Here is a 20877-nt window from a genome sequence, read left to right as displayed (position 1 = left end):
ATAACCACGCCATTGTGTAGAAAGAGAAGGCTAGAGGACAGCCCCCGGGGATGCCGTGATGGATGCCCTAGTCTGGGTCTCTGACACTCGCTGGCCCATGATGACACTGTGGTTGCCTTGGAGCCTGCAGGGTGGGGATGGGCTCACTGGTCTTTGTCCATTTCTCCTGCCTTAGTCCACCAACAGAATTACCCTAAGTGACTTCTGAGGCTGGGTCACAAAGGCCATGCACACAGCTTCTGCCTGGTTTTCTGGACACAGAACAGTGACCTTGTGCCACTATGTCTGACCACTCTGAAGCCACCATTCTCTGGACAAGCTAAGCCACATGAGTGACCAAGGAGAACTGTCTGCTTGTCAGTGCCATCTGTGGGGACCCCATGTAGGCTGGACATGTGAGTGCGTGAATGACCCATCAGGTATCCTGGCAGGCGTGTTCCCAGCAGAGGGAGTGTGGATGTGGGGCTAGTGTGAATCCCTCCCCATGCTCCACCCAAACCCTGACCCTGAGAACCCGTGAGCATGGTAAGATCATTGTTTGAAGCTGCTGAGTTGGGGGTATTTTCTAACAGCAGTAATAGCCAGGACAGAAAATTAGGCTGTCCCTACAAGTCCCCATGCTCCTCTGTCCCCTCTCTTTGCAAGTCAGCATCTCTTTTTGCTCTGCGAACAGACACTTTTCCTCTACACATGGGCCCAGTGCAGTTGCCCAGGCCTCACTTACCAGGTAGTACTGCATTCACACACATGACATTCTGAGTCACAATTCCAAAAGCTGAGAGCTGGGGCCCACCTGTCACCGCACACAATGGCAGTGTATATCGTCTGGGCCACATAGGTGGTGGACCTGCAGACATTCACCACGTACTGGCCATCCTCTTTTGCTGCTGCTTTTCTCATAGACACAGCCCTCCTTGAAATCACACACTTTCCTTGTTTACATGTGTTACCACTTTGCCTGCTGAAATGTAAGTTCCAGGAGGCCAGAGTCCCTGTCAGCTCTGTCACCACTGGATCTTAAGCAGCTAAACAATCCCCTGGAATGCAGGGGACATTTCAGAACTTTTACACAGCTTATAAACACCTACAGACACGTAGGGACCAGGCGAAAGTCACATAAGTCGGCCCCTTAGCTCTGCAGTACAAGCTGAGGGCTGAGATTGGGGGCTGGTAGCAGAGGCCTATGGACAGACTTGTTTTGTCTGCCACCACGCCCCTAACAGCCACTCAGACCCCGCCCCCGTGGCCCCCCCCACCACCACATCAAGCTTGCTATGACAAGTGGTAGCTTGTTTCCAGCTTATTTTCCTTTGCGAGTGTTGGAGGCGTTGCATGTTGAGAATAAGATGAGTTTTAAGAGTTACCTGGAAACCTAGCTAACCTTTCATCGTTCAGGAGCCAGTGAGCCATTTGGGTTGCATCATCTCTTACTGATGGCTGTTGCGGGCTCCTCCTAAGTCCAGGATGGGCAGTGGGCTGGCTGTGGAACAGTCCTCCCAAGGGAGGGTCTGGTAAGTGTGGTGATGTCAACAGCCATGGACGCCCGGGCCTACTTTATTCAGGAATGTGACTCACATGTTGTTTGTTGTTGGGCAGAAACTAGTAGACTCCTCCTGGAGGAAAAACTGACCCCAGAGACTCAAAGGCAAAAACAGGAAAATACAGATGCATATTGCTGCGATGTTTTTAATAGCAAAAGCTTAGAAACAACCCAAATGTCAGTCAAGGGTGACTGGTCGGATAAAAAATTGTATGTCCTTATAACAGCATTTTATAGAACATCTGATCGTTCTATGGAGCGATGTCCAGTATATTGTTGAGAAGAAAAAAAGCAAGATCAAGGAAAATGTGAAACAGTATGCCGTTGTTTATCAGTCGCTTAACATATTTTTTTAAATGGAAGGGTAACATAAATTGATCATCTACGGCAGAAGGCAGCAAAAGGGTAGAGGGGATGTGGAATACAGACTTCTCTGCATACAAATCATTGCGTGGGTCTGACTTTGGAACTGTGTAAATAGTTTACGTAATTATAAAAAAATTAAAATGAAAAAAGCAGTCTCTCAAAATTTAAGCAAAACCAAGTGAATAGGCATACCCATGATTCCAGTTTGGGGAATAACCACAGAGCGAGGACCCATTCCAGGTTATTTTGAAACTAATTTGTTTACCTTAGGATTTACTAAGGACAAAACAAATGGGAAAAGAAGAACTTTAACTGTGATGACTGTGTGGTAATTATGGCATTGTTCTTCCGAGGGTTTATGGCAACATGGGATTATTCTGGTGATTTTGAGGTTTTCAGAATGTGAGAAAACAGGTGTAGGACCAGTGAGGTCACCTTAAACCCTATAGCCCTAAGCGGACCTGGATGTACCAATAAAACTCACGTGGTGCTTTTTCTCTGATAGTTTGTATTTCTTAGCTCTGCCCACTAAAATCAAGAAAGAGCGAGCAAATCACTTCCAATAGCGCCCCATGCTGAGGTTCTGATTTACAATTCCCATTCCCCACTGACAGAGACCAGGGCTCCTGGGGAAACGGATGGGTTCAGGACAGGAGCATAAACCATCCAAGATGAGGCTGAAACATCCGCTGAATCTGTGCTTCCACTGCTAAGCTGTCAAAGACCCAAGGGTCATGTCAAAGGGAGTCAGTGCCTGCCATCACGCAGCCCCAAGAGCCAGAGGGGAATGGGCCATGGTGGGTGGGAAGGTGCACCAGGTGTGCTTAAACCACCGCTGTCCGCTTGCTTGGGGAACAAAGCACCTCGCTGGAAACTGACGGAGTCAAAGTTTTGCCCGTCTTTCCGATACACACTGACTCTCAGGTGGCCAGGTAACTGAGGGAAGGAGCTTCCTCTATGGAGCAGGCCAGCTTATAAACGCAGAAGAAATAACAGCACTAGAAAGTTGCCTGCAGCCCCTGCAGGAGTCGGGGACCTTTCAGTAGCCATCGGTGGCTGCTGATGTAGGAAAAAAGGGTCAACAGGATCACTACCAAGAAAATGGTCTTGTGAAAAAGCCTCACAGGCCCTGATGACTTTCTAGATATGACTGCTGACACGTAACACAGAGAGGGTAGAGCAACGTGTTAAAAGACATGCCAGGGATGCAGCCAGGCAAGCCCAGACTGAGAAATCCTGTGGCACAAGTGACCCAGCCCTGTCTTCTGACAGGCCTCCCCACTCTCCCAGCACGGGATAAAGTGAGTGTTGCAGCCACAGCTCACAGGCGTGTCGGCAAATCGCATGCAGAGCATGGGCCTAGTTCAGCCCAACAGATGGAAGACCCAAGCCCTTCAGACGCAGGAACAATGGCTGACTGCGAAGGCATTATGGAATCGCTGCTGCTTTTTTAGGTGCGGCTGGTAATGATGTTGTCCTTTTAAAAAGCCCTTAGGGTTCAGAGAAATAAGCCAAGATATTTACAGATGGAGCGATGTGACGACCAGAATCTGCTGCAAAGTCCCCGTGGATCCCTGGGGTGGGAGGGGGTGTCAGTCACTGAGGCCAGCACGCGGGGCGTGGGCCTGTCATGCATGTCTGCTTCCATGTCTGTCTGCGACTGTGCATGAAAAAACACTTTAAAGGCTCACTGCCAAGTCCAGTGAACCCACATCTCCTGGAAAGTGTGCAAGTGAACACCTGCACCATTTGCTTCTCTGGTCTGGCACAGATAGGGGCTGCGAAAGGACAAAGGAGAGTTGGCTTCCACAGGAAAGTGAGGTGACAGGGCAGAGAGCAGGACGTTGCCCACAGAGGAGGGCCTGGGCATAGTCCATAGGAAGGGCCCAAGTAGCCGGCCTTTGAAAGAGGTGCTGTGATGGCACAGAATGTGAACCACTGCTGTAGCCTGGGCCTGTGGGGCATCCAGGCCATTGTCATACACCAGGCTGGCTTGGGCACCTGTTCTGGAGACTGCCTTTCCACTTGCTGGGGGTGAGAGGCGTGTCCCTGGGAGCCGTCCCTGCCCCCAGCAGGAAGGAGGAGGATGCCACTGTGACACCCTACTTTCCGGAACATGGCCAGGCCCTTCGGCTCTCCCCTGGTGCTCTGCACAGAGGCCTGCATGGCTACAGACCCTGACCTATCACAGCACCACCTGGAAGCACAGTTTTAATAGAGTCTTGTAAGAACCCAGGAAAGCGCATTTGCAGACCCTGGCTCTCTTGTTGCAGAGATGGCAGCCAAGCCCATGTGTGAAGGAGAAAAACGCCAAAAGCCACTCCTGACTGCACCTCATGCTCTGTCTGACAAATAAGACGAGGCCATTGTCCAAGAACACCCTGCTGTGGGCAGACTGCCCCCTGGCAGCACACTCCTTGCAGCCCCATTGCCCACCCCGGCAAATACAACGAGTGTGCACAGTAGTCTGTGGTGGCGTCTCCCCCAGACTGGCTCTCATTTGGATGCTGAAACTGCCTCACAACTTAGCCGCCTTCTAAGTTTTAACCTGAGCAGGCTCCCCCACCCCAGCTCAGAGACACATGCCCCGCCTGGTTGGTCCCTGTAAGGTAACTCCCAGGCTCCCCATCAGAAGTAGGCCTGGAATCAGTGGCAACTCAGCCTCGGCCAGGTGTCCCCTATTGGAAGGAACGGGCCAGCTCAGGCTCAGGGACGGGCCAGGAGGCCAGGGAGCAGCAGGAAATTTATTTTTTCATTTAGAATACCAGGTTGCATTGTGAGCTGTGATTTCTCAGCAGAAATTAATTAGGGCAGAATCTATTCTTTAATGTTGGTCTTGTGGTCTGCATAGGGGTCCCAGGCCCTGGCATGTCACAGACGGTACACGGACATGAGTGGCACACGGGGCTGTGGCTGAGGACCCACCCCATGTCACATACACAGGGCACGATCTAACACTCGTATCACGACCACAGCAACACGGGAGGATGGGCAGTCACCTCAGACTCACTATAAGCTCCCGCTGCAGCTACTTCAGACCCACAGAGCCGTCACAGGTCACTTCCTGCAGCTGCCTGTTCCCCATGAAAGAAATTTCAGAGCCAATGAATAATCTAAGGCAAGAGTACACCCAACCCCCAAGCCACAGACTGGTCCTGTTAGGAAGCTGTGGGCAAGCGAGCAAAGCTTCATCTGTATTTGCAGCCACTCCCCAGCGCTAGCATCACTGCTTCAGCTCCACCTCAGATCATCAGGTGTTAGATTCTCATAGGAGCACCGGTCCCTGGTGCCAGAAAGGTTGGGGATTGCTGGTCTAAGGGAAGGGCCTTAAAGCAGGAAACAAGTGATGGCAGCAATTTGGGTTTGGAGGCTGCCCTTCTGTGTGACTCCGTGGGCCAAGGTGCAGCACTGCCCCAGACACCTGGGTGAATGGGCAGGTAGGCAGGGAGAGGACGTGTCTGTTGCAGCCAGTGCCCACAGCAGAGCTCTTGGGGAGCAGACAAGCACAGACTTGCACATCTGAAGCCCCTCAGAAGTCATATGGGGACACAAAGATGGTGACCTGAGACACATGGTTAGCCTGGAAGGAGCGGTCCAGGTATTCGGACATATCGACATCCACCTCCAGTGTCTGAGGCCCCTCCAGGGTCTGGACGAGGATCAGCTCCCCTGTCTGGCGGTCTGCACGCTGCATCACGAAGTGGCCACGGCTGTTTCCACCCACGATGCCAAACCGCAAGCTGTTGGGTCCGGGACGGCCGGGTGCTGAGGCCGTGGCCATGCGGAACAGTGTGATGGGTGTCGTCAGGTTGGAGGGCAGGGACAGGAAGTGGAAGGAGATGGTCTTGGGCAGGTGGCGGCAGGGCCCACTGTCCATGGGGCAGGGGCTGCGCTCACACTGGCTGGAGCAGAGAGGCAAGAGGTGGCCGTCAGCCTGCGGAGACGTGGGGGCTACCCATCCTGGCAGAGGCCACCAAAGTGACCTCCCTAGCCATGGAGCCCTCACCACAGGCGCCCGGAGCTACAAGCAAGTGCGGCTAGCATCAGGGTGGCGGGTAAGAGATGCTCCCCTAACCCACCTGTGCATGTGTGTGCCTGTATGTGTACATGTGTGCACATATGTGTGCATGTATATGTGTATGTGCCTGGCTGCACTGTGTGTGCGTGGGCCACTGCATGTGCATGTATATTCGTGTGTGTACATGTGTATGCAGGTATACTTGTGTGCAGGTGTTTGCACGTACATGCATGTGTCTGCATGTGTGTATGTGCTATTACTATAGCTTTTACAGAAAAAGCCAGGGAAGGTGAACTAGCAATGGCGTTGCTGGTATTCAAACCTGGAGCCCTCTGTGTGTGCTGAGACCTCCCTGGGAAATAGTGGGACCCAACAAGTAGCTAGCAACACCCTAGAACGTGGCGTTCTGCGCTCTGAAGTTGGCAAACACCAGGGTTATTTGCTGTGTGCCTTAATGTTTAGGGTCAGGGTCATGAGGAAAGCTGTCCAACATTTCCCGCACAAACACAGATGCAGATCATTGTGTTTGGTGAGTCATATCATCGTGGTAATTAATACAGGTCGAATATCGTGTCCAGCTGTTAATCAGGGATGTCTCCAAGGCTGTGACATGCAGGTCCCTCTGTCCTTTCATTTCACTCAGTGACTCTTGAGGTCTTCACTCTCACTGATAGCTAGCTACCTTTTCTACTGCTTCTGATTTACCATAGCTCCCAAAGCATTTCAGGTTTCTAAGCTCGTGAAGTTGATTCATTCTAAAGACAACTCTATGCTCTCATGAGTTCCTTGTCATAAGAAAATGCACGTACTTTGTCACAGTTGCAGTGATTCTCCCTAAGAGGCCTGTCCCCCAAAAGAAAAAGCTTTCCCAGTGCTGAGGTTCCTAACAGCTGAGCTGTCCAGCACCGTGGGGAAGCCAGTGATAGCACACTGGGCAGGTGTGTAGACGTGCAGTGTGAACCCGGGAAGGTGGACCTCTCCCAAATTGATGTGAGTCATACCTGCCCCTGGTCATGCCCCCAGCAGCACCCAGGGGCATCCACAGCCCCATCACCCACCATGTCAGCAGGCACACTTGGAAGTCCCCGTGCAGGGGCCAGTTGGGTTCTGACTACACAGTAAATGTGTCTGCTGATGGGAGGAAGGGCTCAGAGGTGCCAGACTTCCCTCTCAGACACACCGCACCTTCCCCCAAGACCCTTGGAGGCCCTGGCCGCCACCCTGGGACACTCACAAGGGCGATGTCTTCACATAGCTCACGTTGCCACTGCCCTTGGGGCACTCGGGGCTGACGCACTGGAAGCTTCCGCCGGTGTTGACACACAGGGTTCCCCGGGGACATAGGTGTTGTGGACTCACACACTCGTCGACATCTGAAATATAAGACCCAGCCGGGGAGAAGGCTCCCGATACCCCCAATGTACCCAGCGTCACTGATGGGGCCACTGGAACGTCATGCTCCACACCTGGCGAGCTTTCTAAACAGCCACACGTGTTCTTACAGGGGGACGCCTGTCCCCTTTATGCCTAGAATCCAGGTCCATGGAGGCACTGCTGCATGTGCTGGGGGACACCCCCCACTCCCCACCGACCCATCTTCCTCCCCAGCACAACTGCTCACAGAGGCTGAGAAGCACAGAGGAGTGCCCACCACAGCGCTTCTCAGGCCTGCCTCTGGCCCTGCAGCCTCCCTCCAAGGCCGCGCCACTTTCTTGGTGACTGAATCACCAACAGCTCTCTGCTCAGCCTTACAAGACTGCACTCTCCCGTACATGAACTCTCTGTTCCCTTCCCGTGAGCTCCCTGGCTGGAGACTGTTTCTTCCCAACCCCACACAATTTTGCGTGGCCTTCATGAACACTTGTGGGACAGATGCATGGATGGGTGGATGGACAGATGGATGGATAGGTGGACGAATGGGTGAGAGATGCGTGGAGGGATGGACGGATGGATGGATGGATGGATGACAGCTACCTGGATGCCTTAGTTACTCCAGTCCCAAATTGCCCACTCCTCTGAGTCCTGCAGTGGATCCTTGACAGGCTGTCACTGGGAGCTGTCTCCCTTCACCCCCATGATCATGGAGGAGCCCTCTGTCCTCTCTCCCCTTTCTCTCCCAGAAGTTTGGAGCCATTATCTGGCTAGGTTCTTTTCCGTGCCCTGTCTCCATGGATGAGTACAGCTAGGGACACAGGTCTGTCCCTTCTCCAGTTGAGGCAAGCCTGTGTTAGCAAACTCATTTCCCCCCAGAGACCTGTTGCAGCATCAGGGTTCAGGCCTGAGATGTTGGGTGATCACACTAGGGCATAAGTGCCTGTAGGTGCTTCCCTTTCAGATGCAAATGTGGGCCTGCACAGGCTGTGGAGAAGGGGCCCTGTGCCAGGAGCCTCATGTCCCCTCCAGATTGCAGGACACAGGGACTGTCTGGCTGCTCTGCCTTTGGGTCCAGTCCTGGCTAAAGACATTGCTGAGCAGGAGGTCATGACCTGACCTTGAGAATAGTTACTCCCATAAGGTTGGGAGAGAGTATTTGCCAGGTTGGTGAAGAGATTTGCTTTCCTATTTAAATCAGTGATGATGTAGCCTGATCTGAGATTCATTGATGTTTTTTAACAGACTAACTACATTTGAGACTTTGACTCCCTCAACAGCCACCACATCCCATTCTGAGGTCCTGGTGGGTCAAGAGAGCAGTACCCGCCTTCTGCTGCGGGCCCACTCACCCTCGCAGCTCTTCCCGTCGGGCAGGGTCCGGTACCCGCTGGGGCAGGTGCAGCGGTAGGAACCGGGTGTGTTCACACAGGCGTGCATGCAGAGCCGGGGCCGCCCCTCTTGCCCGTAGAGCTCACACTCATTCACATCTGAGGACAGAGTGCCAGCCTGACTCTGGGAGCCCCACGGAAGCCCCAGCCCCAGCAGGCATGCACCCCTTCTCCTGAGCTGGGGGCCCAGAGGACCAGCAGAAGTGGCTCTACAGGAAAAGCTAAGCCCCAGAGGGTACAGAGATGGCCCCAGATGCCTGCTGAGCTTGGCCTGTCTACTAGTGTAGCCCTTGCCCCTGTGGTTCCAGCCCGGATGGAGAGACAGGGGCTCAGGGCTCTGCCAGACCAACCTGCCTAGCAAGCCTGCCCTCCCCATCCCCTTGCGCTGCTTTTCCATAAGGAGTGCGTGCTGGGTGCATCTGCAGGTGGCAGGGCAGAGGTGGGAGCCCCTTCCCCCCTGTGTTCCTCCCATACTGGCCCCGTCCCCGTGGTGGGGGCCCTATGGCTCACCTACCCTGGCAGATGCTGTCTCCTGCTGTGCTGCTCAGCTGGAAACCAGCCTCACAGCTGCACTGCCGGGTCCTCTCCACCTGTGCGCAGCGGGGCGCACGGCTGAAGGCGGGGTCACCAGCCACACGCTCAGGGGCTCCTGCAGGGACAAGACTCCTCAGGGCCACCCCTCCCCCCCACCTTACCGGCTGGACCACAGGAGGTGCTGGGGAGGGCGACCCTCAGCGCTTACTCTGCAGGTGGGGGAGGAGGGAGGTAACTGACCAAAACCCAGCGGAAGGGCTAGGGGACAGGTGCACAGAGCACAGTGCAACAGGCCCCCCCAACCCCCGCCCCGCCCCGCCCATGCTAACAGCTATCACTGAAGCTCCAAACACAGGTTTGGGGATTATTTTTTGTGTATTCTTCACCCTTTTCTAAAGTGTCTAAGTTTTTGTTTATTTTTTTAACGAAGAACAGGAAGCAATTTTCTAATCAGAAAGAATTAGATTTTTAAAGTTCAAAGGATTCAGAGCTTTCATTTGTTTGAGAGAGGTTGTAGGGGATGGGGGTGAAAGTAATGGGATGCATAGAGGACACGTGTGACTCCACGTCTGTGAAGTCCTCAGAAGAATCGGATTCAGAGCCAGAAGTAGAGGGTTGTCACTGGGAGGGGAGGATGGGGGCCATTGTTCACTGCACAGAGCATGTTGTGTATGTTTTTCCATGAGAGAAAGGAAAAGGTGAACAGGTTATTTTAAAAAGCACTGTGAGACAGGCTCCTGGAAGCTGAGAAGACAGAGGCAGGGCTGAAGGAGGGGTTGGCAGGCGCATCCCTGGTCTTCGGCTGTCCAGGGATGCGCCTGCCAACCCCTCCTTCCCTTCCTGGGGCAGAGTCCTGTTTAGGGGACACTTTACACATCAGGTGATCCTGGGCCTGAGGGACAGCAGCCTAAGGTCTGATACACAAGCCACCAGTGCCCAGGACCAGCACATCTGGGCTGAAGGGGGCCATTTCTTTTTCTGCCCTGTTTATAAGTAGGAGACGCAATGGGGCTGCCAGGAAGAGACTGACTCTAGCACCTCCGGAATCTGTGCACAGAGCAGCATGGGGACAGGAGCTGGAGGGGCCCCTGTGCTCTGGGGAAGGCACCTCCTCCTGGAGAGGCTCCTAGCAGGTTGCCTCGGCCAAACCGAATCAAGACATAAAGCGGCCAGTCTAGGGCGGCAACACTTAGCGACCTGGGGTTGGGTCCAGTGCCAGCACACTGAAGACTGGCAAAGCTCCTGGTCTCTGGACCTTGCCAGCTGCACATCCCTCCTCCCCAGGGCAGATGCCACGTGGGAATCACAGAGCACCCTCTAGGCTTTTCTGTCTTTAGGGTCAGACCTTTCTGTATAGGACATTTTGGTTGCTGCGCAATTGGGGATCCCAATCTGTCCCTGTAGGTTCCCCACTGGATTTCCTGGCCATCTGCACAACAGCCACCCTGCACCTTGGACTCAATGTGGACCCCCTCACCACCAGCCAGATGTCCCATCACCCAGCTCTAAAGACACTTGGCCTCTCTCATTAACTACGGTTGACGGGTGTGGCGGGAGTGTTTGAAGGAGCTGGTCTGCAGTGGAAATGTGACCGTGTGGAGATGGTAGCATGGAAACGTCCCAGGCCCAACCCCAGTCCGTGGAGTTTTCAGACTGTGATTCAGTCCTTCCACGAGAACATTCTTCCATAAGAAGGATCAGAATTGGTTACACAAAAGCACTAAATCCCTCCCCAGAAATGGCCTCAGGGTACCAGTGGGGTCAGTGGGTGTGACACTGAGAAGAAGAGCCCACTCTGACCTGCCCAAATCTGGTGGCCCTTGACCAGGGTCCCCATCTCTTGGCAGCGGGATGTCCTCGCCCAGCCCCACATGACTACGTACCAGTCTGGGCATGGTGCTGACAGCGGCTCCCCGTCCTTCCTGGGGGACAAACGCATTTGTACTGGTTGACTCCTTCTACGCATGTCCCACCATTCTGACAGGGCTGGCTGGAACACTCGCTGATATCTAGGAAAAGAAATAATGATCAGATACAAGCGTGAGTTCTGATCCTACACAAACAAAACACGGATGAGAGGACTTTGACACATTGCAGGATAACTCCAGCTCCCGTTCCCCACTCTGCCCTTGCCACTGTCCCCACCGTGAGAGCAAATGCAGTCTACACATCACTCAGCAGGCCACGGACCCCGGCCCACCTGGAGCTCTGCCACCAGGGGGCTGCTCATCAGCCACCCCCACCTGCCAGCACCCAGGCAGAATCCCTTGAAGGATCTCCATTCAGGGGTTCTGTTAATGGGAGGGAGGTGGGAAATGCCCTCTCTTTCCAGTCTGGCTGCGATCCTCCACTGTGCCTGCTCCTATGGGACCAAGGCGTTCTGACCCTGCACCTGACCTCAAGGTCAGCAAGGGGCAGTTCCTTACATCCTCACAGCAGCCCTGTGGAAGGGCTCAGAAGATGCACCTTGACAAGTCCGGTAGGTTTTCTCCATGTGGTACTTTTTCTTTGCTTATTTATACCTTTCTGTCCTCTTTTGTTTCCCCATGAGGAACATTCATGAATTTCCCAATTAGGATAAGATGACTTTGACATCCATGGGCCCATCTGCGGGCTGCGAGTCCACAAGCCCAAGGCTCAGGTCGGTGACCACTAGCTGACTACAGCATCCCGGGACGGGTCAGGACCATGTCCTCTCCTGCTGTGTCCAGTAATAGGAGGGAGGGGCTCTGCTCCTGGTGAGGGCAGCAGCCTTATGTGGGTGGGTTGTTAGGGGTCTCCCTGTGGCCTTGGGACTGCGATGTCATGTAGACTGTGACACTGCATTTGTCACAGGAGAACCCAGACTATCCAGGCGCTGCCTGTCCTGGGGGGCCTGTTCAACCCGTTAGTAACCTGGGCCTGGCTGCACCCTGCACACTTTGTTTTCAGACAACTGGCTTCTGAGACTGTGTCTGGAAGCAGAGCACACGAAGCCACAGGGCCTGGCGTTCCCATTGTTCACTGTCCAGCCCTGTCGTCCTCACTTATGGAGCCCACAGTCACGGGCCCTGGAGTGGGCACGGAGCCTGGTGCAAACACTGGTGCCTTTCAGTCTGTGTGCAGAGGACCCCCAGCAGGGGGCACTGAGCATGAGGAACCCGGACAGGTGGGGGTGGGGTAGGGGTGGGGTTGTGCCCAGATGCCTGGAACCCTGCTGCCCAGGGCCGATATCACTAACAGCCTCCATGCAGATGCTCCATCCTTATCTGATCCGCTGCTGGAGGCGTGCCATGGCCACTGCCCAGTCCCAGCGCCCGCTCTGTCCTGACTGAAGGACATGGTCATCACATCACGTCTGCCCCGGGCGGTGACACTTAATGATGCCTTTGGGGTTGCGGAGAGGCTGGCGAGTGGAAGCACGCTGCTGCTCCCGCCACCCGCTGTAGCTGCGCCTGCTGTGCCCTCCAGCCGGGCTCAGGGTTCTGCTCATGCAAGCCAGTCCTGGCCATTGCGTTTCCAGTTCCTGCTAGTGTTCTGTCATTGCGTGTCAAACCTCCCACGTCTCCTGTCACCTCACTTCGAGGTTCCATAAATGTCGCGCATGCTGCCTTTCCATGGTTTTCATCTTTTAAATGTTTCTTGCAGCTTGGGCATGTTGTCACAGCATCCATCTGTTCTACAGGCATGTCTTTCTGGTGTTGCCTCATCGTCCTTAGACTGTACCCTCTGTTTTCTCGCAACAGTGTTTATGGGGTTTTCCGTCACGTGTACGGGGGGGACACGTTTTCCTGCACAGCTGTTCTAACCGCCTGGCCCTGGTCTCCCAGCTCTGCTCGGGCTCAGCTGCACCCATTTCCATCTCCCCCACTTGGATCCGGACCACCTCCTTCCTCCTCATTGATCTCACTGGTTGGGCCTAATTTGGAGTCACCTCCCATAGAGTCTGGACAATATTGGGGCTTGTCCTGGAATGTTCTGAGAGCCCCTGGGGGCCAGGCAGCTCCAGGCACAGAGACTTCCTATTGCAAAGTGGGGCTCACAGCTGAGAAAACTGGCTTGGGAAGGCCAGTGTCGACACGAAACCCAACAAAACGATTCAAGTTTAAAGAAAAAGAAAAACCCTTTGGGCATCATCCAGGCAAAAAGACCGGGATATGATGGCAGCAACAGCATTAGTTAAACAGAAGACACAGAAGAACGAATGTATTTAAGACATTCGAGGAAAGAAACAGGAAACAAGAATTTTATGTCCAATTGAAATGACGTCCAGTGCTAATGGTGCACTTTCTGAAAGTGCGAGAACCTGGGGGATCAACCCCGGGCTCTTGAGGAACCAGCTCGAGAAAGGCCCACCTGTGGACGGCGGCGATGTCACCAAGGTGTCACAGGAGACAAGACGAGAGTGGGGGCAGAAGGCCATACCGCTGTCTTGTCCCCCAAAAATGAGACCTTCCGAGTCTGATCGAGGCTCTTGAGTTGGGTCCCGGTGTGTAAGGACAACAGAGGCAATGTCATGAACTTCCAGTCATGTGCAGGCAAGTCCTGGGGGGACTGAACACGGTGACTGCGGTCAGCTCGGCCGCAGGACACACACGAAAGCTGTTAGAATAAATCCTGTGAGTTCTCAGCACAGGAGAAAACCCGTTTTTCTTTTTGTATCTTTTTGAGATGCTGGCAGTCTTTCAGGGTCCAGGGTGAATCCAGGTACTGGCATGTCCCCCGCTGTGTCTGCATGTCACATGGCTTATATTTCCTGGTTGGCTCCCAACTGGTCTGAGAGCTGGTACCTGTAACCACCCTTTGAACCTGCCCTTCCTGGGAGACAGGAAACCACATCTAGGCCCCGAGAGTGGGGCTGGCTGCCCTGCGCCTCCTGTGTCACCCCATGCACGTCGGGACAGATCGTGGGTTTTCTGGTTCTCCGGTATGTTCTCGAGCCATTCAAAGTCCTCTCTGCCACTCTCCACAATCTGTTTGTGTATATAACATCTGCATTTCCCCTTCTACTCTCGGGCTAAAGCCGTGGGTGTTGTGTCCCAGCAGATGTCACTTGAACCCTGCCCCAAAGGTGACTAGTGAGGGTGAAGCATTGACTGTGCATTTCTGAAAAGGACCCCCATGGCGTGAGCCTAGCCTGATTGTTCTGGGCACCAAGCAAGCATTTTGTAAGCCCAGCACAGTGAGAAGACAAGCTTGTCATGCTGCCCCACACCCAGCAGTCTGTCCTGGAGCCTGTCCACACCAAGTCCCAAAGTGGACAGTAGAGACACCTGGGAGTGGCCTTGACACCACAGGCCACCAAGAGCCTCACAAACAAGCTGCAGCCTCGGGGAGCGTTTCTGTGCGGTGCCTCCTTTAGACTCCTTCCTGGTCCAGTGCTGGGGAGAGCAGGGTACTGAGTCCCCTCAGCCTGTCCTCCAGCTCTGTGGCCTTGGGCAAGGCCCTTCTGTGCCTCAGTTTCCCCATATGTCAACAAGAGTAAATTGTTGGGAGGGTCTAGGGTGCCTTGCCGGTGGAGCTGGCCATCAGACATGGTGGCTACAGATAGATCTGTGGCGAGGAATGGTGGAGGAGAGGCCAAAAGTGTGCCAAGGAGTGACCCTTTGTCCCTGGCAGACCCCTGGGCAGCAATGGCCTGGCTGGGAGGGAAGGAAGGACCCACCTCTGCAGTGCGGCCCCTCTCCCGTCCAGGTGCCGTTGGGGAGGCACAGCACACTGCTGGGCCCGACCAGCCGGAACCCGGGGTCACAGGCAAAGTGGACTTCGTGACCTGCTGAGTACTTGTTTCCGAACTTTCTGCCACCCAGAGGGGCGTTCAGCGCAGGGCAGGGCACTGTAAGGAGAAAAGGAAGGACATCCCCCAGTTAACAGGTATCTGGCCTTCCGAATGCCTCCTTCAGGCTAAGTGCCAGGCTGCACAGCTTTAAATTTTGTGCCTCATGGAATCCTCAGAGTGCATTTGTGAACCATGAAGGAATGTGGCTCAGACAGCCTGAGAGCTGGGCACAGCCCCGAAGGGGGATGGTCAGGGAGGGACTCCAAGCTGCACTGACCATCGGCCACTCTGCCTTCTTGAGTCCAGCAAGGGCTCAGCACCCCTAGGCCTCCACATCTGCTCTTCCCTCGGCCCGGATGGCTCTCTCCCAGAACACCCCATCGCTGGTTCCTCCTCACTCACGTGGGTCCCCACTGAATGCCCGCCCCTCTCAGAGTGTCCTCCAACCATCAAGCTTCACTAAAACTTCCCAGGGCACCTGCCGTGCCGTGAGTCCCTTGGCTTCCTTTCAAGATTGGTGACCCCTGGAGGCATCTTGTCCACATGTTTGTTTCCACATCTGCTGTCACTCTTCTTCCTGGGACGCAGCTTGAGGGGGGCCTAGGCCTGGCCTGGGTCCCTGCTGCACACCTGGCCCAGCCCAGCACCTGCCCCACAGCAAGCACCCAATAAATAATCTTCGAACACAGGAATGAATAAAAACTGATTGATTATGTTTTTACGATGTGCCAGGCACTATATTAGGCTCTCAAGGGTAAAACAGACAAAACTCAACTCCCAGGAAACCCCTTCTAGCAGGGGACACAATTAATAACCGAGACCCAGGAGGAGACAGCAGAATGAGATAAGAGGTTTCAAGTGTCATGCAGAAAACAGTAGGGAGCAGTGCTGGGTGGCACAGCAAGGGGCGCAGCCATGCACTTGGTGGTCGGGACGTCTCACTGGAGCCAAGAATTGAGGATGATGGAGGCGTAACCATGTGGAATCTGGGTGGACAGTGGGACAGGCCAGTACCAGCACTCCTGGCAGATCTGAGGAATGTCAGAGACCATCGTTTGGGGGGAAGGGAGTGGGGTCTCTTTGGGGTGAGGAATTCTTAAAACCCTCAGGAAAACACCTGCTGAAGCAATTCACAGATAAATCATACCTGCACACAGTAGGTGCTCAATAAATGTTAGTGAGATTAGTGAATGGATGTAGTCAATTAAAAATTAATTTGCTGTCACCCCCCAAATAGGAGCCAAGGGCCCCTGTCCAATGGACAGCATGCCCCATGGCTGGTCATTTCACTATGAGCGTGTCCCCGTGTCTGCAGGCCGAAGGGAAGCCCCTGTACTTTGCGAGGGGGCTATTGTGTGGAGAATAGAGTCAGGGGGGAAGCGAGCCTGGCGACGTGAGGAACACGAGGCTGCTCGGACCAGCCCTGAAGCCGATCGGTTGTGATGGTTCCATGTAGGAGTGGCTGGGGAATGGGAAGGAATGCTGAAGACAGGAGGGGAAGCCCAAGGATTCTAGAGGATGAGAACGTGTTCTTCCCGACCCCCAGCAAAATGCCCTTCAAAAAGAAAAATAAATAAAGCTAAAGAGAATCATCCTGGCAGCTGCGCTTTGGTCCAGGGCTAGCTCCTGGGCAAAGGCATGGCACCTACCCTGCAGTGGGGGTGCTGGCAGCAGCCAGCCTGAGTCCAACACATGAGAGAGAGAACAATTGGTGTTAATTGCTTAAAAAGAGAATTGGCCACTTAAAAACATCTTGTGTGGTTCAGGGAAGAAAGCCCTCGAATCTGGGGGTGGGAGGGCTAGTGACTTAACAACAGGCCTTTCTGTCTGTGCTCGTGGCAGAGACCTTGCACTGGGCTGCTGTCTTACAAATTATCTCCTGCTCGTTCTTCTGAGAACCCTCTCCAGGCTACAGGCCGCCCAGAAGCATTCGACAAAAGCTCCCAGAAGCACAGGAGGGATGTGTGCGGTTGAGCCCCTGGCAGATAAAAGTCGCTGGCTCTGGGACCCACTACAGTGAACTCCTTTCTCTCGGCCTTGGTTTCCCCATCTGTAGCAAAGAGGATGGCCGCCCTGCCTGGCTCAGAGTCCAGCTGTGACGAGCCCTGGGGCCCCATGTGCCCAGGGAGGTGTGAGGGGGTCTGGCTGGTTGGGCTCTGCACAGGGGCGGTGGGGGAGGACAGGAAACCAGGTGGGCATGTGGTGCTGAGACTTGGGCTCCGACGCCACCGTCTCTGAAAACGTAGGGAGTCCAGTGCCTTCCCCAGGAACTTCATCTCACACGGCAAGGAAGGGCCTTGACAGTGGGTCTTACGTGGGCGACTGACGTCCAATGCTCCATGGGCTTCTGCCCTAGAGCATGGTTACTGCCCCTGCCATCCCCTTCTCTCTGAGGAGAAGCTGGAGGGAGGGAATCCAGCCACCCACCTTGGGACTTGGCAGCACGAAAGCCGTGAGGGGGACCAGCAGGACAGCCCGGTGTCTGTCGAGCCCGCCCGCCAGACAGATGGATGTGTCCGCGGCCCTTCTGCTTGCCCTGCTGGTCTGACAGGGACTCTCATGGAGCCAGTGTTGGTTCACGGGCCTGGCGTGCCACGCTGGGGGACGCTGCTAGCGGGGACGTTGCGTGTATACGGGGACGGTGAGTATGTGAGAACTCTCTGTGCTTCCCACCTACCTGTGCTGTGACCTTGATACTGCTCTAAACATTAGTCTGTTAAAGTAAAAAACAAAAACAAAAAACCCAAACCGGTGCCGCTTGGAGTCCCCCTGGGTAGGGATAGGGAACAGGGAACTGCTGTGAAAGTGGTGACCTTAGACAACTGTGTGACGGTGACATGCAGTCGTGACCATGACTCCTGGACTGGAAGGTCGGGGAGGAGGCAGTGGCTCAGACGAGGTTGGGACAGGAGAGCCTGGGCGGAGGGTGCACGCGCCCTGTCCATGCCCAGCTGCTGGGGGTACCTACCTGGGGGAGCGTCTGGGCCCACTCTGGTGGCGGAGCTCTGCAGCGCAGCCAGCCGGCCCCTCAGGTCACGCAGGCCCTCAGCGAAGCGCGTCTCTTGGGCCTTCAGCAGCTGCTGCAACTGGCGGGTGGCCGCGAGGACCTGCTGCCTGCTGACACAGTTCTGGGGAGAGAGAAGTCACACATTCTGGGTGTCCAGAAGCCACCTAGACCCTTGGGCCCAGTGGGGCCACCCGCATGTGGCCTTTGAAAGTCCTTACCCTCCCAGAGTTCCTGCAGGATGGTAACCTCTGTGACTTAGATTGAAGGCCTCAACTGCACCTCCCACAGCCCCTGTTCAGCCTCCACAAAAGCAAGACCCTGTCCTCAGAGCACAGGGCCAAATGGATGACTCTGAATGGCTGGGTAGCGAGGGCAAATATGAAAACAACCCACAGGGTTAGGGAAGCATTCGACAAAAGTCAACGCCCATTCTGATGATGTTTTAAAGGCTCAAAAAACGAAAAAGAGCGCTCCTCATGATAAAGACCAACTCAAAGCAACCCAGCATCACACTTAGTGACAAAACATAAGGTTTCCAGTTTGCACTGCTTGTAAGAGCCAGGATGTGAGAAGGGGTGGGGAGGGGTGACCACAGGGGTGGCTGCAGAGCCTTGGCCTTGGGGGTCGCTGGGGCTGTGTGTCACCTCGGCATGGCAATCTCAACCCGACCGTGTGCCTGCTCAGGATGAAGGAGACCATCAAGAAGAAGATGACAGTTACCATTAGGGACAGGCTAATGGATCATTTATTTTTTATGCTTAAATTTTTTTTCTACAATGAACATTAGTTTTATAATTTTTTCTAAGGGCAGCAGGACAGCTAGGAGTCCCGGGGCTTCCAGCCTGGCCACCACTGTGGGAACAGCCACTGCCACTGTCCCAGGGAGGCATTCAGGCCACTGTACCTCGAAGATTTCGCCAAGCAGATGACTCACTGGCCTGATTCAACAGGCGCTTTGACACAGCTGAGTCTCCAGTTGCCCTTGGAACTGGCTAACTCGTGGGGGCCCTTGGCCCCACCCCAACCAGGACGTGGCTGCAAACACAGCTGCTGGGGAGAAAAATTCTGTTTGTGTCCATTCTTCCTTCCCATGTGATCCTCGCACTCAGGACTGGCGCCCAGCAGTGGCCTCCTGCAGTGCCTACCTGCCCAGCACTATGCCATCATCCCACCAGAACTCATTTCCCACACCCATACCCTGCCCCTGAAAAAACAAGACCTGCTTTTATAGACAGCCTCATGGCTTGGGTGTGATTTACGCTTGTGAGGCTCACAGTCCACGGAGCCATTTGCCACTTCGGAGAGGACCCTTGGGGCAGCGCCCCTCCAGGAAGACCTGGGGTTGTGTCTCTCCCACAGATGACCATATCGAGTCTGAAAGTGCAGTGGCTTTCCCTAAGTCACGGGGCTCAGGAGGGTGGAGCCAGGCTGAGAACCTGCCATCTCCCCCTCCCCCTACTGTGAGCATCAGTGCCCCCTGTCCTGTCCTGTTGCCCTTTCCATTTGTTCTTCGCAGGCCCCGTGTGGTCAGTGGCCTTGATTCATCTGCACTAGGAATTGGTCCCTCAATGACCCAAGCAAAATACCTACCAGGAGTGGACTTCTGACTCCCGTGCTAATTTCAGGATGGGAGTTGGGGACGGCAGGCAGGTGAGGAGGGGTGCAGGAAACACACCTCCTTGCATCGAGCCAAGAGGCAGTGCCTCTCTGTGCTACAAGCCGGCCAGTCATGACAGCTGAGACAGGGCTGGTATGCCAGGCTGTCCCAGGGAGAACACGGAAGGGCTGAGTTTTGAAGTTGGGGACAGGAGATCAGTGCCAAGGCCTCTGCCGGGCCACGGCGGGCGGGGGAGGGGGTGGGCGGACATGGGGACTGCAGTAAATAGAGAAATAAGGGATGCGTGGTGTGGTGGGAAGGGGCTCACATTCTTCTGGGACACTGGGCAGCCAAGTGCATCTAACCTCAATGCTCCTGGCTGGGCACAATGTCCTCTGCTTCTGGTGACACCTCCCAGAACCCTTCTTAGTACCTGCACTGGGGAAGACAGGCACCAGATGCTTCTCCTAAGTGCTCGTTAGCGGTGAGGTGGGTTCACCCAATCACAAGGGAAAAACTCCTCAGGCCAGCACACTAGGGCTGCGTGCCAGGAGGGGAAGGATGGCGATGGGTTGTGGGCCGGCTTGCTGAGGGGAGGTCAAGAGGCCTGGCCCATTCCTGCCTCTGACTCATGGGGGTGACACTGACGGGACAAGGTGTGGGGCAAGGAAGACCCTGTGAGCCCCAAAATAAAGCCACGTACAGATGGACAGCTAATCTAGGACGAAGTAGCCGAGATATACAACAGAGAAAGGATGGGCTCTTCACTTGCTCAGGCTTGGATTAAAGACTTGAACATAAGACATGAAACTATAAAACTCTTAGAAGAAAACATTGACGTTGGTTTTGGCAATAATTTTTTTGGAGTTGACACCAAGGCAAAGGCAAGAAAAGCAAAACTGAACAAGTGAGACCATGTCAAACCAGAGAGCTTCTGCGCAGCAAAGGAAGCCACCACCTGAGTGGGAGAAAATATAGGCAAATAATGTATCAGACAAGGGATTAACATCCAAGATATATAAAGAACTCATACAACTCAACAGCAAGCAAGAAAGAAAGGATGAAAGAAAGATTCAAAAAAGAGGACCTGAATAGGCATTTCTCCAATGAAGACACACAAATGACCAACAAGTACATGAAAAGACACCAGCACCACTAATCATCAGAGAAAGGTAAATCAAAACCACAGTGAGACAGCACCTCACACCTGTGAGAATGTCTGTCATCAAAAAGACAAGAGATAAGTGCTGGCGAGGACGTGGAGAAAGGGAACTCCCGTGCGCTGTTGGCGGGAT

At 54.4% G+C, this 20877-nt stretch overlaps 1 protein-coding gene and 1 long non-coding RNA gene across 4 annotated transcripts in view; one reads left to right on the top strand and one right to left on the bottom strand.

Moving 5' to 3' along the window:
• Positions 1-1660: 1660 nt before the first annotated feature.
• The window catches only part of FBLN7 (fibulin 7), a 30852-nt gene continuing 11635 nt past the window's right edge, over positions 1661-20877 (bottom strand). Inside the window, exons 2-8 of one of the 3 annotated variants that reach the window (XM_039872609.1) lie at positions 17947-18106; positions 14865-15035; positions 11104-11229; positions 9201-9335; positions 8648-8785; positions 7159-7297; positions 1661-5808 (exon numbers count right to left, since the gene is read on the bottom strand). In XM_039872609.1, the coding sequence (XP_039728543.1) occupies positions 5436-5808; positions 7159-7297; positions 8648-8785; positions 9201-9335; positions 11104-11229; positions 14865-15035; positions 17947-18106 (1242 nt within the window). In that variant the 3' untranslated portion in view covers positions 1661-5435. The remainder of the gene's footprint in view (positions 5809-7158; positions 7298-8647; positions 8786-9200; positions 9336-11103; positions 11230-14864; positions 15036-17946; positions 18107-20877) is intronic. The other 2 variants (XM_039872610.1, XM_039872612.1) reach the window with 2 other exon arrangements.
• LOC120610298 (uncharacterized) lies at positions 11225-15667 on the top strand. Its single transcript, XR_005654904.1, has 2 exons — positions 11225-11699; positions 12848-15667. It is a non-coding gene; the product is annotated as an uncharacterized LOC120610298 (long non-coding RNA).

Source organism: Pteropus medius, unplaced genomic scaffold (assembly GCF_902729225.1).
Source record: "Pteropus medius unplaced genomic scaffold, Ma_sr-lr_union100, whole genome shotgun sequence".
Classification (NCBI taxonomy): Eukaryota; Metazoa; Chordata; class Mammalia; order Chiroptera; family Pteropodidae; genus Pteropus; species Pteropus medius.
The sequence above is the reverse complement of the archived record's forward strand: the minus strand, read 5'-3'. Positions and strand labels throughout refer to the sequence as shown.